The sequence below is a fragment of the Nanorana parkeri genome, unplaced genomic scaffold (genome assembly GCF_000935625.1).
Source record: "Nanorana parkeri isolate BGI_ZX_2015 unplaced genomic scaffold, ASM93562v1 scaffold33, whole genome shotgun sequence".
Lineage (NCBI taxonomy): Eukaryota > Metazoa > Chordata > Amphibia > Anura > Dicroglossidae > Nanorana > Nanorana parkeri.
The window spans coordinates 352,407-367,731 of NW_017306301.1; the positions used below are offsets into that span (position 1 = coordinate 352,407).

At 41.4% G+C, this 15,325-nt stretch overlaps 1 protein-coding gene across 2 annotated transcripts in view; it reads right to left on the reverse strand.

Annotated features, from left to right (window-relative positions):
* Positions 1 to 14,654, reverse strand: part of LOC108797319 (alpha-actinin-3) — an 88,177-nt gene extending 73,523 nt beyond the window's left edge. For both annotated transcript variants that reach the window (XM_018568909.1, XM_018568902.1), the window contains exon 1: positions 14,338 to 14,654. In XM_018568909.1, the coding sequence (XP_018424411.1) occupies positions 14,338 to 14,463 (126 nt within the window). In that variant the 5' untranslated portion in view covers positions 14,464 to 14,654. The remainder of the gene's footprint in view (positions 1 to 14,337) is intronic.
* Positions 14,655 to 15,325: the final 671 nt, after the last annotated feature.

Here is a 15,325-nt window from a genome sequence, read left to right on the forward strand (position 1 = left end):
AAGCGTGAGACGCCACTGTCATGTGACGTCATACGCCCCGCCTCCAAGTTGGCGGCAGTCATGCGCAGAACACGCCGGTGACCAATATGGCCGCCACGCATTGCTTTAAGATCGAACTTTCTTGTCATCCTGTCATTTGTTACCTTTTTTTTTAGAATTCAACAAAAACATATTGAACAGAATATGCACGCATATTTCTGTACTTAGGGGACAAATTTGTTTCGTAAATACTTTCTTTAGACAATTGTATATCCAGCGAACCTTCAGCTCTTCACACTGTAACTGATAGCATTTTATTTTTATATGAACGTAAAAGGGTGGACAAAGTCTTTGAGGTGCTACCGCACAGACACAGGCAACGTTTAGATGTTTGGGTCAGCATGTAAACAAACACCAAAAACCACAGCTGCCAGACTGAGGTAAGTATGCAACTGGGTGGGGGGTTGTTTAGGTCACAGGAGGGGGGGAAAAAGTGATTAATGTACTTTATTTTAAAGAGCACTTATCTTTTAAACTATCATGGTGCATTTAAAAAGACACTGGCTAAATTTTTATAAAATATTGTATACAGTATATATAGGGGTGGTGTCCCTGTTTGTGTGATGGTTCCTAACCTATGTAATACTTTTATAAAAAATTAAGCTGCATTTATCAAAGTCCAATACACAAATAGTTCAATACACAAATACACCTAACCTAGTGAAAGAGGAAAAAAATGGACTCCTGGGAAATTGAAACAAGAATTATGAGAAAATGTGACACATTTTCCTCTACCTGTCAGACTAATGTCTGGAGAAAGACCATGGATTCCTTTAGGCCACAATGCCTGCTACCAATAATTAAATATGGTTTGGGATCCACAGTACTCTGAGCAGCCATCTTGTCGGAGATATAAGGACCAATGATTGCTCTGCGTGCTTGTATAACAACAATATATGCATCCTCATCTCTTCAGGGAAGATTATCTCACCTCAACCTAACCACTAAACCATTACATTCTCCAACAATTCATCCCCACACAGCTACCTCCTCATGTATCACTGGCTCCTCCCTTTTAGATTGTAAGCCCTCAGGGGCTCCTTACCATCTTGTCTTGAATTGTATTGTATTGTATTGTCTTCCTTATATTGTAAAGCGCTGCGCAAACTGTTGACGCTATATAAATCCTGTATAATAATAATAATAATCCTATGGTGCAAACACTGTTATCTTTTGTTCTTTCTGTATTCCAGGACAATACTGTAACACAAGGGTTTCATGAAAACATAAATTAAGTGAGATGCCTCCCTTGGTCTTCTCAATGAGTGGTCCCAGTCCTTATAAGGTCCATGAGATTAATATATTGTTGGTTGTCTCTGTTATGTTGTAAACCCCTGTGTATATATCAATATGTTATGCCAACTAAGAACATTTTGTAGAATTCCAACCTGAAAATAGACTAATGCTTATTATAGAGAATTAATAATGAAACACTCATGTTAGCTACCTTGTAAGGTTATGTCATCTTTGTTGCAAAAAAAATAGTGTCGCTGAACAAACAAAAATGCTTAGTTCCTAAACTTCAATTAAAAAATTATAACACATATATAATTACTACAAAACAATTGTAATTTACTGTTTTTAAACTTACTATTTCAATCTGCAGCCAGCTAAGTTTTCTAAAACTGCCACTAAAATTAAATGGTCAATTGCTAGGCAACCAAGGAAACTGGATATGTCCTTGTGCACTGTTTATGTACACAGTGCCCGACAAATCCCATGCCTTATTTGTGTGACAAACTCTCTGTTTTTCCATAAGTCTGCATAGTGCCTGAAACCAAATTATAGGCAACCTGTGAAATGGAATTTTTGCTTTTGGGAAGATATTTTCCAAATGTCTTTTTGACTAAAGAGATGCCTAGGTTGTTATCTTTTTATTACAACATTGAGAAAGATCAGGTGGTTATACCAATGGTAACCAGGTTGATAAAATGATTGACTTACATCAAGATCTCCAGAACAGAATATGTTATATATCGTCAGTAAAAGTTGCTAAATGCTATGTATAAACTTCACTTGGGCAGGATTGTCTTTTCCTCAGCTGCAATTAAGTTTTCATTTTTCACATAAATGTTTATTGAAGGTCGAACACTTACAGTCATGGCCGAAAATATTGGAACCCCTGCATTTCTGTCAGATAATGCACCACTTCACGCAGAAAATTGTTGCAATTACAAATGTTTAGGCATTCTCATATTTATTTCTTTTGTGTGCATTGGTAGGACACAAAAAAGTTGAGTGGAAAAAAGCCAAATCTGACACATTCGACGCAAAACTCAAAAAATGGACTGGACAAAATGATTGGCACCTTCTCCAAATTGCAAGAAATAATTGCATTCCAATTGGATTTTGTGGAAAAGCATGGCCAATGTCAAGGTTACAAGTCCATCTCCAGAGATCTTAATGTTTCTGTGTCCACTGTGTGCAACATTGTCAAGAAGTTTACAGCCCATGGCACTGTAGCTAATCTCCCTGGACGAGGAAGGAAAGAGAACACTTGATCAAAGTTTGCAACGCACGATTGTTCGAATGGTGAATAAAGACCCTCAATCAACTTCCAGACGAATTCAAGCTGACCTTCAGGCACAGGGTACTACTGTGTCAGCTCGCTCTTTACGCCGCCATCTGAATGAAAAGGGACGCTATGGTAGGAGACCCAGGAGGACCCCACTGCTGACACAGAAACATAAAAAAGCCTGATTGGAGTTTGCCAAAACTCACCTGGGGAAGTCAAATTCCTTTTGAGAGAATGTGCTGTGGACAGGCAAAAATAAATTACAGCTTTTTGGTAAAGCCAATCATTCTACTGTTCTCAGAAAAAGAAATGAGGCCTTTAAAAAATTACAGTCCCTACAGTCAAACATAGTGGAGGTTCACTGATGTTTTGGGGTTGCTTTGCTGCTTCAGGCACTGGATGTCTTGACTGTATGCATGGCATTATGAAATCTGAAGACTACCAAAGAATTCTGGGGTGCAATGTAGGGCCCAGTGTCAGAAAGACATAGATCCATAGATCCATAGATCTTACAGCAGGACAATGACCCAAAGCACACATCAAAAAACACCCTGAAATGGTTTCAGACAAAGCGCTGGAGAGTACTGGACTGGCCAGATCTGAATCCCATAAAAGCACCTGTGGAGGGATCTCAAAATAGCAGTTGGGAAAGGGAACCCTTCCGATCTGAGAGACCTGCAGCAGTTGGCGAAAGAAGAGTGGTCCACAATTCCTGTAGAAAGGTGTAAGAAACTCATTGATGGTTACAGGAAGTAATTGATTTCAGTTATTTTTTTCAAGGACTGTGCTACCAAATATTAATTGAGGGTGCCAATAATTGTATCCAGTCCATTTTTTGAGTTTTGCATGGAATGTGTCAGATTTGTCTTTTTTTTCTCAACTTTTTTTGTGTCATACCAAAGCAAACAAAATAAATAAACATGAGAATGCCTAAACATTTGTAATTGCAACACTTTTCCACATGAAATGGTGCATTATCTGACAGAAATGCAGGGGTGCCAATATTTTTGGCCATGACTGTACATAGAAAAGGAAAAATCGCAAGTGTTAGTTACATGTACCTCTAAAAATATAGAAGAAAAGCAAATGATGGCTCCAGGAAAAAGAAGTTGAAGCTCTGCCTCCCTTTCCTCTTAATCTTACCAAAACAATAAGTGCATCATGGGCCTCAATGCCTTAACAAGTGGCACATGCTTTCTATAGCAAGGAGGAGAACCAGCAACATGACTTCACTCTAATTCAGGATCAATGTGTCGTAGGCACATGGGTTTCCTGAGCCAAAAACTAAAGGTACAGTGGAAACAGTGAAAAATGACTTCACTCTTTTGAACCATATGGGCATGCAGTAAAAGATATGCTATTGTTATGTACTACATGATGTGAATATTCACAGCCATGGAAGTCTGGGCTGTCTTACAGGCCATTAAGCATTTGTATGAGACAAGAGGGATTGAGGGCCCTTTAAGGGATGGTCATATCCAGGTTATTGCCATGGGGGTGCTTTGTCACTCAACACACCTGAATTGTGAATATAAAGCAAGTGTGTTAGGGGCTAGGGTGGTGGTCCAAAAATTGGACATAGAGGGAACTCTTGTGGGAGAAAGAGCAAGTCTGAAGCTGAACAATCTAAGTGCCTTGAGCTGGGGCTAGCCTGCAGGGGAGCGACATTGCCCCTGGATGGAGGCAGGGGCGTGGGGTCCAGTCCTTCTTCAAAATATGGCGTTAAGTGGTAGGACTAGAGACTGAGTGGGCAAACGTTTACTGCAGTGGAACCCTGCTATGGGGAAAAAGTATATACGGTACATCCCTGGTAATGTTGAAAACAGTTTTCCTAAGTAAAGGTTTTGTTATTCAGAAACTACTGTTGCTTGTGACTCTTTCTTCTCAGAGGCGCTGAAGATAAGTTAAACACAATGTGTGTGTTCTGCTGGCAATTGTTAACATGTCTTGAGATGTGCTCTGAGACTAAAACTTGTTGAGGTTGACTTTTGGTGCAGGTTCGCACACTCTATGTCCAGTAGGCTGTATGACTTGGGAGAAATAGTCCTTATGTCTGTAGTGTGTCTGTAGTGATGACCTGGGAGGGTGGGTTTCTCTGTGTGCCTATGTGAGCTGAAGTCAAGGTAGTAAATACATCCACTATGCCAGTGGAAGAATGGGAAACTATGGTTCATCAGGGTCTCCCATTGTTTGAAAGTGGCTGCCAGCACCTGTGTAGCAGCTTTTTATTAAAAAAGTTTCTAGAGACAAAACTGTTTAAATAATATATCAGAAAAACACAAATACTTGTTTACCTAATATTGTAGCTTTTTGATTGCATGCAGGGACCTCTACATTTTTATTGAAACCTAAAAACAACGAAAACATACTCACAAACAACCAAAGATATAGGGCTTGTAATCGCAGGATCTCTAAAAAGCTGCGGATGGACGAACAGTCAGGGCTTTACAAATGCAGGTGGGGAGCTAAGTCCTCATGCTGCACATCAGCCTTTTGGGTTTACGCGTTTTTAGGGCTGGACCTCTTTCATCAGAACCAAGGGCTGATGTGCAACACGATGGACTTAGCTCCCCACCTGCATTTGACTTGACAGACATTCATTTTCGCTGTTTTTACAGTTTAATCAAAATCGTTTTACACTCTGGAGGCGCTCCTTTTGCTTCTCTTTTGCTAGATACCCAGTTTCCCTGACTGTGAGGGGCTGCCCCTGGTCTATGGAGTCCTCTTTCTTCCTACAAGGATGGTTTAAAGTCGGCGCTAGTGGTTGTTTTTTTAATGAAGTCAGTAGAGTTCAATACCAGCCATTCTCATTTATTTAGTGCTTTAGTGATTTTCCCTGATGTAGTTCTAAGACCATAAAATTAAGCACTTTACCCTTTGTCATCCCTCTTCACCATTTGAAATTCACACTCAAACGGGAGCTCTGTCTGATATAATTATTCCAGTGGGTTCAGAAAACCAGCATCCACCCATAATTGGTAATCTTTAAATGAGCACAAACACTCACAGTAGTAAAATCACAAAGACTGGCTGAACATTACCTATTAAATATTTGGCAGACAGGTATGTGGCATACTGTATATGTAATTCTACGGAGTATTGAAGGCTAGAACCCATTGACCTTCTCACCAATACTGTTGCTTGGACTGGTTGAAAATTAGTGATCATCAAATTGGTTGCTGTGGGACAAAATGAATAGACTGCCTGAATTCCATGCCCTCTGCAGCAAGCAGAGCAAGACACAGATTATTGAATCCAAACAATTTACACATAAAAGCATTCATTTAATGGATAAATGCATATATTAAAGAGGTCCTAAACTATGGCAGTTGTGCCTAACAAGGCAGGAAGAGGGCAAAGGACTAGCCAAAAGCATTGCCTGTGGTCTCCCTGCAGCTGACCCTTTCTCCATGACTGCCTTACCTTTTTTGAGTTAAGGTCCACCTTAAACCCAACCACAATTTCCCCATCTCTTCAATGCTCATTCAGTGCAAGCAATGTGCAGAAAGTTGTCACTGCCCAGCAGGGATGTGCAGTCATGGGAGGCAAAGCATCACCTAGAATTATGGAGGAAAAAGCTGTCAGCTTCATGTCTGAAGCTGACCGCTTTTTCTCTATTCAGATCGGCATCTAACAGGTTGCACAGCAGGGAAATCCCTCAGCAGTGAGGAGCAAGTGAGGGACAGGAAGGCTCCTCCCTTCCTCCTTTACACTAGCTTGGGGACGTGTTGAGGGTGGGGCTTCGGATGACGGGGGCCGGGGCTTCGGCTGCTGGGGGCAGGGCGTGACGTGCTGGGGGTGAGGCTGGGGAATGCCTCACCCGGAGCAAGAGGTACCGCACGTCACTGCTGCCCAGTGCAGCATTTACAACAGGCTTAGAGAGTAATGGTGGTTTTTAGCTTAGGGTATGTGGCAAGTAAAGCCAGTATTCTCTATTGCCAGCCCTGGAGCATAAGCAGGATAGCTCTGGAGTAGAGAACCCTTGGGCAGAACAGGCAATGTCAACTTCACTTTCTACACATCAAGTTATGAGCTTGAGTTGACAATTTTGTTGCAAAGAGTGGATGACAAACCAGGGGCGTAACTAGAAACCACAGGGCCCCATAACAACATTTTGTAGGGGGCCCTGTGATTTCTAATTATGCCCACCTGATAACCCAAACAGCCCACCTGAGAGTGACCCTGCAGAGCCCACCATAGACTCTCTATGGGGCTCTGCAGGGAATCAGGTGGCCTGGTCAAACCGTCTTACCTGTCAGCCCCAATCCTCTGTCCGCCTCCTCCTCCTCCACGGTCGCTGGAGGGCATGCCTCCTCCATCACTAGGCCCGCCTCCTCCATCGCCGGGCCCTACCTCCTCCATTGCTGGGCCCTGCCTCCTCCATCGCTGCCGACGATGGGCCCAGCCACCTCCTCCATAGCTGCTGGTTGTCACTGACTCAGCAGCGGCTGTGAGGAGCGGCCACCTGGGTCACTATGATTGTTCTGCCACTGTGACAGACTATTCAGTTAAGTTTGTAGACATTCTGGGACTGTCACTGCCGAAAAGTACAGAAACCATGATGCTCCATAAATTACTGTTGACATCACTTACAATAAATTATGTGACATGCTCACAAGCTAGGTGACATAGTGATAAGAAATGTATATTGACCATTTTGGTGAAAAAAGTAGTCAATTTTGAAAGAGATTTCAGGGCTCTATATGAAATATCTGACAAGGCAAGTGTTAGTTTCTTAGTTTAATAATCAGCTTTTTAGCCATGTTATGTATTTGTTAGCATAGGTATATCTGTTAAACAGAAATGGTAACCACATTAACTGGTGCGGTTGCCATTTCTGTTTAGCCTGCTGCATTTGGTGTGGGGACACACAGGAGTTTTAAGCTGGCATGGACTGTGCTGGGCTTCTGGTATGTCCCTGTGCCTTTAAGGGGGAATGGGCTACCTCAAGGCATACCTGCAGTCAATGTATCTATTGCTATATATGCTCCAAGATGGAGGCTTTCATAGATTAGAGTTAAGATCATACTACACAGAGGAGACGAGATGAAGCAGTGTGACTTCCACATATTTTGCAAAAGTGTGCAACTAAAACCTGTTTTTAATGCAGATTGTTAGAAATTGTAATTCAGTTTTTTTGTGTTTGTCCTATTGCAGGGATTTCACCTCGCTTCCTGTCAAAACAAGAAGTGATGGGAAATCTCTCCAATGGGGACACAGACAAAAACACACTTTTCACCAGAACAGGAATAGAGGGGAAATCTTTCAATGGCGATACTTGTTTCGGTGAGAACAGTCACTGGTGAGAAGTGGGATTTTTCTCACTTTGGACAGATTTCCTCTCACATCTAGGGTTGCCACCTTTTCTTCAAGCCAAACCCTGTAGTGCCTCGTGGCAATTGTTTTGTAAAGTATACACTATGCATGTATTTTATGATTAAATCGCATTGGAGTTAATCACAATGTATCACAAATCATATGGAGTTAATTACAACTTGCCAATGTGCCACAGGTCCCCAGTTATACATTCTGTACATAAACGATGCCCCCATAGGATGCCCATGTGCCACAGGTCCCCAGATATGCATTCTGTACATAAACGATGCCCCCATAAGATGCTGCCAGTGTGCCACAGGTCCCCAGATATACATTCTGTACATAAACGATGCCCCCATAAGATGCCAGTGTGCCACAGGTCCCCAGATATGCATTCTGTACATAAACGATGCCCCCATAAGATGCCAGTGTGCCACAGGTCCCCAGATATACATTCTGTACATAAACGATGCCCCCATAAGATGCTGCCAGTGTGCCACAGGTACCCAGATAAACATTCTGTACATAAATGATGCCCCCATAAGATGCCAGTGTGCTACAGGTCCCCACTATACTATACAAAACAGTATCCATATACTTCGTTGCACTCCTTACTGGATATCCAGAACTCCAATACAGATGTCACCAGCACACCAGCACCAAGATTCCATGTTAGTGCAAATTACAGATGCATAGATAGCAGTTTTTCGGTATCGAGCACTCACTGATACCGAGTACTGGTGCCGTGTGCCCCGATTATCAGGAAGTCAGGCAGCGGATCATGTCCTGGCTTCCTGATTGCCTGTAAAGCCAGTGTTCTAGCAAATGAACACCGGCTGCAGAGACTGCCTGGCTTCCTGACCAATCAGGAAGCCAGACGGTGAGTCATGAGGTGCTGTCCAGCTTCCTGATTGGTCAGGAAGCCAGGCTGCCTAGGAACAAATTAAGCCGGCTTCCTAGCCAATCAGGAAGCCGGGAGGCGGGTCATGACATGTCGCCCAGTTTCCTGATTGGCTAGGAAGCCGGGCGGCATGTAATGACCCGCCTCCCATCTTCCTGATTGACAAGGAAGCTGGCTTCACTTGTTCCTAAGCAGCCTGGCTTACTGAGCAATCAGGAAGCCGGGAGGCGGGTCATGACGTACCACCCGGCTTCCTGATTGGTTATAAAGTCAGGCTGCTTAGCAACACGTGAAGCCGGCTTCCTAGCCACTCAGGAAGCCAGTGTTTTATCGAAAGTTCCAACTCGTCGAGATCTCCAACGACCTGACTTCCGGTTTAGTTAGAAGTAAGAGGTTTGGACGAGAAGGCTGTACTGCTCATGCGCCACCTGCGGAATTTCCCTGTACACATACTACACAGCAATAAAGTATTAAAATTAACTGGGTTCAGACTAATCCAGCACGTTATATATCTGAGTTGCCCCACTCAATATGGTCGCCACTTGCGGCACCGATACCGATACTAGTATCAGTATCAGTGCATCCCTAGTGCAAATCCATTTTATTGATTGAAACGACAAGCACTTTTGGGGCCACGCAGGTTCCCCTTCATCAGGCTCAGAAAAGACATTGCATAAAAGTACCACAACCTTTATAAAGACATTCTAGTATATCATTTCTGAGCCTGATGAAGCAGACCCTGCGCAGCCCCAAAAGCGCTTGTCATTTCAATGACAACTATCAATAAAATTGATTTTGCACTAGCATGGAATCTTGGTGCTGGTGACATCTGTATTGGACGATATGTACTATTGCACATAAAAGATGCCCCCAGAGAAGATGTCTCAGGTTACCTGTGGCATATTTTTATGGGGTCATGTTTTATGTGCAATACTAACTTTCCAATTGATATTAAATTTGATTAAAGTTTATAAATACCTGTTAGTAAGTAGAGGTTGAGGTGAGGAGGGTGGTCCCAGACTCGTCTCCCAGACGAAAGCAGTCCACGATGGCTGACGGAGGATGTGACTTCTGCCTCACCGCTCCCTCTCTCCCTGATATCACTTCCTCTCACTACAGCCAAGGAGGAGAACAACAGAGAGAAGGAGGGAGGGAGAATTGAGGGACCTGAGACAGCGTCCGCTCCCCGTCGCAAGGATGAGGTTTGCAAGTCTGCGCCTTTGTATGCTTGGAATAATGTGCCCGAGTGTGAGGTGGCCTCACAAACGGGCACATTATTCCAACCCCGGACTGTCCAGGTGAATCCCGGATGGGTGGCAACCCTATTCACATCCTGTTGTGTCCACAGGAAAGGAAGTGAGGGGAAATCTCTTCAATAGGTCACAGATGGCAAAAAAAAAGAACCTGACAGGGGTTTTATCCACTCCCTATTCTATCCAAAATTAAAGAAAACACTATTATTATTATACAGGATTTATAATATGGCTTTAGATGCCAAATAAGTAGAATTTTTAGCAAGGGAAGTCTCTACATTTTTCCCACTACAGGTTTCCTTTAACCTGTTGATGACTATTGCCTTATGCATTATACACTGATACTGACTGAGGCAATTGTCAACAAGGGAATTTATGTATTGCTATATATATATATATACACACACACACACACAGTATATATATACAGTAGTTTAGGCCTAAAATCATATATATATATATATATATTATCTTGGCACCTGATTACATCAATGAAAGCTGTATGAACCAATCTAGCATACATAGAGCAACATTTTCTCCATCTTCCATAATCTTCTATTATTCAGACCTACTTTAACGTAGGAGGCAGTATTGAGAAGTCTAACTAATGCTTAGCCTTAAAAGTTAAATATGGTAAGAGAGGGGTCCAGCCAGTAAGCTAAGATAAAGGGGATAAGGGCAGGAGGAACCCCTGTGTGTTATAATAAGAAGGGGCCAAGAACCCAATATGTGTTTCTTAGTACTTCTATATCACAATAATAATCCCTCAAGTAAATATGTTGGCTGAACTAGCTTCTTTATTTAAAGTGTATCCAAAGTCTTTCCTTTTTTTGGATAGAGCAACCCTGTTAGCCTTTAATGCTGTATATGCCCTGCTGTAGAGATCCAAATTCCTCTATTTGTCCTAGTAACCATTGCCACTGGAACTGATAGTGAGGGAAAATCCCACATTGTTAGTTGACACTGCAACAGAAATTAAGGTGAAGTCTTCTAATAGAGACACTTGTGGTAACAACTGTCTAAGAGAAAATGTCCTTCACTTTAGAATTGAGATTTTCTTTACTTCCTTTCTAAATTAAGGAACAGGAAGTAAACGGAAATATCCCCAATAGTACACATATGACAACAAAACCTGACAGGGTTTTTAGCCCTTCCCTACACTATCCACAACAAGAAGATTTGGCTTTACATATACTAAAGTCAATGGAACATTTTTGGCACTCAAGAGGAGGAGAAGGCAGTGGCTGTCTGGATATGAAAATGGTCAGGATAGGTGTTCAGGAGAATGTTCAGGGGAAGTTTCCCCTTTAAAGCAGTTGATCTGATCTTAGTAAACTGCATTTGATATGTAACACCAAGCACATGCAGCACTGTGGCCAGGTTTTGAGGAATCCAGGAAGCCTCAAAACCTGGGGAAATCTCTGATAAAGACTTCAGCTAGGAAGTCACAATGTTTCACTTACACTCTTCTTGCGTGTGTGTCTCACTATTGGTCCTTTACTGTGATGGGCAGCCTTGCTGATCAAAAGTATGTCCCCGAAAGTGAAAAGAGGCAGTGCAGACTGCAAGAGTTCTAACTTCCTAGCTAAAAATAGAAAAACACAGGTTTTTTAGGGCACTGGAAAAGATACCTATAGATATGTTCAGGATCCTGAAGGGGTCTACTATAGTATAGCAAAGATAATATAGTAAGATTATGATCAGTACAAATAAACTTCAAACAACTCATGCATTTCAACAAAGAGCAAAATACTGTGCAAATGTTTTTAGTTTTTCATTATTTTTATAGACAGTTTTGGACACTAACATAAGAAATAAATAGCAGGATAGCCAGAAATGAGCTAACAAATTAAAATTCAAAGGTGAGTCCACCCAAAACTAATATTTCAGTGACTGCCAGATGCAGGAGACTGTCTGACACCTGACTGTTTCCTATGTCTCCTAAAGACTTTGGTAGCAATATCTCCCATTTGTGTTTCACGTATTTTATCTTATGAAAAATGCAACAGCAGGGTTGAAAACATTGGTAGTTTGCAACAGAATCAGTAACTATAGTGGAATGAGCTCACCGCTCGTTTTCTCCAAAGTCATGAAAAACCTGCAGGTGACTTAGCCTACCACACTCCAGTTATATATAAAGTTTCTCTTTTGGGTGGGCTGGCACTAATGTTAGTTCTACACTGCATGCATCATAACAGTTTTAGAAAATTTTTACTGATATCATGATTTCAATGCTGCCATCAGCATGAAACCTCTTGTTGCATTCTCCATAATATAATACAATATAACATCAAATTAAAATAAGTATACAGCAGGTATGCAGACCTGGAAAGGTAAATGCAGAAATCTCACTGCTGGAGTCTCCACAAGATAAACAAATCCCTCAAATGATTTATTGCAACTGAATCTGTAATGATTTAAAAGATCAATTTTCGTTGTACTATGCTGGTAAGTGTATCTGACTATTTTCTGCACAAATCAATATGCGACTAGAAATCTGTACCATGCATTATTGTACAGATAAAATTCAGATTCTATGTAGAATTAGTCATTAGCAAATATTTTAGCACATTTAACGGTATCTATCTATCTATCTATCTGTAGTTTATACTGGAAATTAACTTGTATGTAATTGCTTTAGTCATAATTGAAAAAAGCAATTATTATGCACATATTTATTAAAATGAGTCTATATGTGATCAAAGTAAGATATGTATGATTTTACAGCACATTACTCATTTAATATCTCCTATACGCTGAGCACTACTTTAAAATGTCCTTGATAAGCTTAAGACACCAGGTCACCTTACAATGTGTGTAAATTAAGTGCGGCTTGACTGATTAGACAGCTACATTGAATATAACACTACAGAGACTTTATCCTTTGATTAAACACCCACTTCTGTGGGACTACATATCCTTCTCACTAACATTAATGTGACACTAAACTCAGGAGTTAAATCTTAAAAATGCATTCAAGCACCTTAACTATTAACACAAATGTAGTTTATTTGTGTACTGCTTGGCTGCAGAGCCTCAAATCATCTCTGAATTTGTGCTGACATTGGCCTTCCTCCTGGAGGGTGGCTACTTTTTTCCCCATGGTCCCTGTGTGTGTTGTAAAGGAGCCACCACTCCAAGCTCGCTCCCGTGGTGGACTACAATCTCATGTTTAGTTCACTGATTTGTATTAAGATTGTAGTCCATCATGGGGGCCAGCTTGGAACTGTGGCTACTTTGCAACACACAGGTACTATAGGGAACAAAAGTATCCACCCTCCAGAAGGCAGGACAGTGTCAGCACATATTCGGGATCTGAGGATTTGAGCATCTACAGATAAATTATGTACAAATAAGCTACATTTTTGTTAATAGTTAAAGGACTTGAACGTATTTTTAGATTTAATTCCTTGGTTTAGTCTCACGTTAACCATGGCACGACTAGTCAAATACCTAAACAATAGGTTATTTGCCCTGAAAACCCAGGCAGTTTTTTAGAAGTTCTCGTAATCCTCAAGCACATGCGGATTACTGTCTTCAGCGTGAAAAACTGGAAGGCATCCTACATTTGAAATAAAAGTCTCTGTTTCATGTTATCCCAAAAATTTATGACACATGCAGATAAAGTGTCTTGGCTGATGTCACCAGAGATTTGATAACAATCCTTGCCTCTATATCTGTATGTTGAAGTCATAACCCAACCATAAAGTCTCTGCTATGCCACCTGATCACCCTTCTCATACATTCCACAGCATGATGACACCTTCTGCTGAAAATGTCACCAGCCTATAAGGCATTAACCCTCCCAAAGTTATTACAAGGGACCAGCTGCTCCCTAAGCCACAAATGCAGAGCTCCCTTCTCCCATCCCTCTGTCCCCTCCCTTGTAAGGATCACCTTGCAGCTCTCCAACTAACAAATGGCTAGGCTGATACTGAAAAACAATCTGTCACTCTTGCTGAGCCCACTCCTTCCAAAAAAAGCATCAGTGGAACATCCTGAGCCAGGCTAAGGACAGGGGTTAGAGCTGCATGTGCGCAATGGGGGATGTGTAATAGGCACCTGTTCAGCCTCCAGCTGATACAACTGTTTCAAGCACACAGAACAGTCCATCTGAAATATCCTCACTGCTGTGTTAGAATATAAAAAATGTTGTTCCTGTTTGCAATTCCATTTCAATGCTTAAAATTAACTTTCTTGCTTAGAAAGGCTCAGTTGTAGCCTGAGCAGCGGAAGTGATTTTTTTTGCTATTCAGCGCATATAGTATATATTTAAAAACAGATTTATAGAATGACAGGACATCTCATTTTACCTTTCTCTGCTGCTTTTCCCATGCAGGGTCTAAGAGTAGGTCCCTATCCCAGTCATCTTCCTGTATCATGTACTCTTCTTCATTGTAAGAGTTGGTATACTGCAGATGCTGATCAATGGTAGTCATCTTTGCTTTCTCCCGTTAACTTTACTCACTTTTATGTCACTCTGCAAGTTTTCTGTTTTTTTTGTTAAAGGCTCCTGCAGCCCCTGGCCAGCAGGTAACAGCTTCTTAAACCTTAATTGCAGTGGTATGTAGTATGGAGATCTAGCCAAGAATCCCCTCTTCAAGCTTCTTGCTTCCTCCTTCCAGCCTGCTGTCCCTGGTCAAAAATGATACACGTGACCTAGTCTCCATAAGTACCATCAGCTGGGCACCATGTGGTCAGTTAACCACCCATAAATGGTGAGTGGGTGGTCTAACAAAGCTCCTCCTAGCCAGTTTGCCCTATGAGTTCAGACTTCATAAGAGTTTCAACAAAAGTCTTTTAATAGCCTTATTACACTTTTATGCACCCTGTCACATTTATAGCCCTAATTTTTTAAAGTCTGTGCAACCTAGTTCACTTCACAGCTGCAAGTTCGTATGATCTTTGATAGCTACTGTATGTGACATCTACCATGATATCACATTTACAGAAATAGATTTCTTTCCCCTGTCTTCCCTACCCACGGCAAACACTTAAACTGCAAGCACTTTCAGTGTCCAAGAATAGTCTAGCAGTAAAACAAATACACCCTCTAAATAGCACATATGTGACTTTGATAATGCATTGAAGACGTGCTGCTTTTCAAACGGGTTAAACTGCCACTGCAATTGTAATGTATTAGTAATTTTAAGGATAAATAACAACAAATTAAGAACAAAGCAAAGGGGGTCCAAAATGAGACATTTAAACAACACAAAATATGGAGATGTTTGTTCAGAATGATGCATTTGTCGTAATACAAAACTAAAAAAAACACTGCAGCAGGAACAATTATAATGC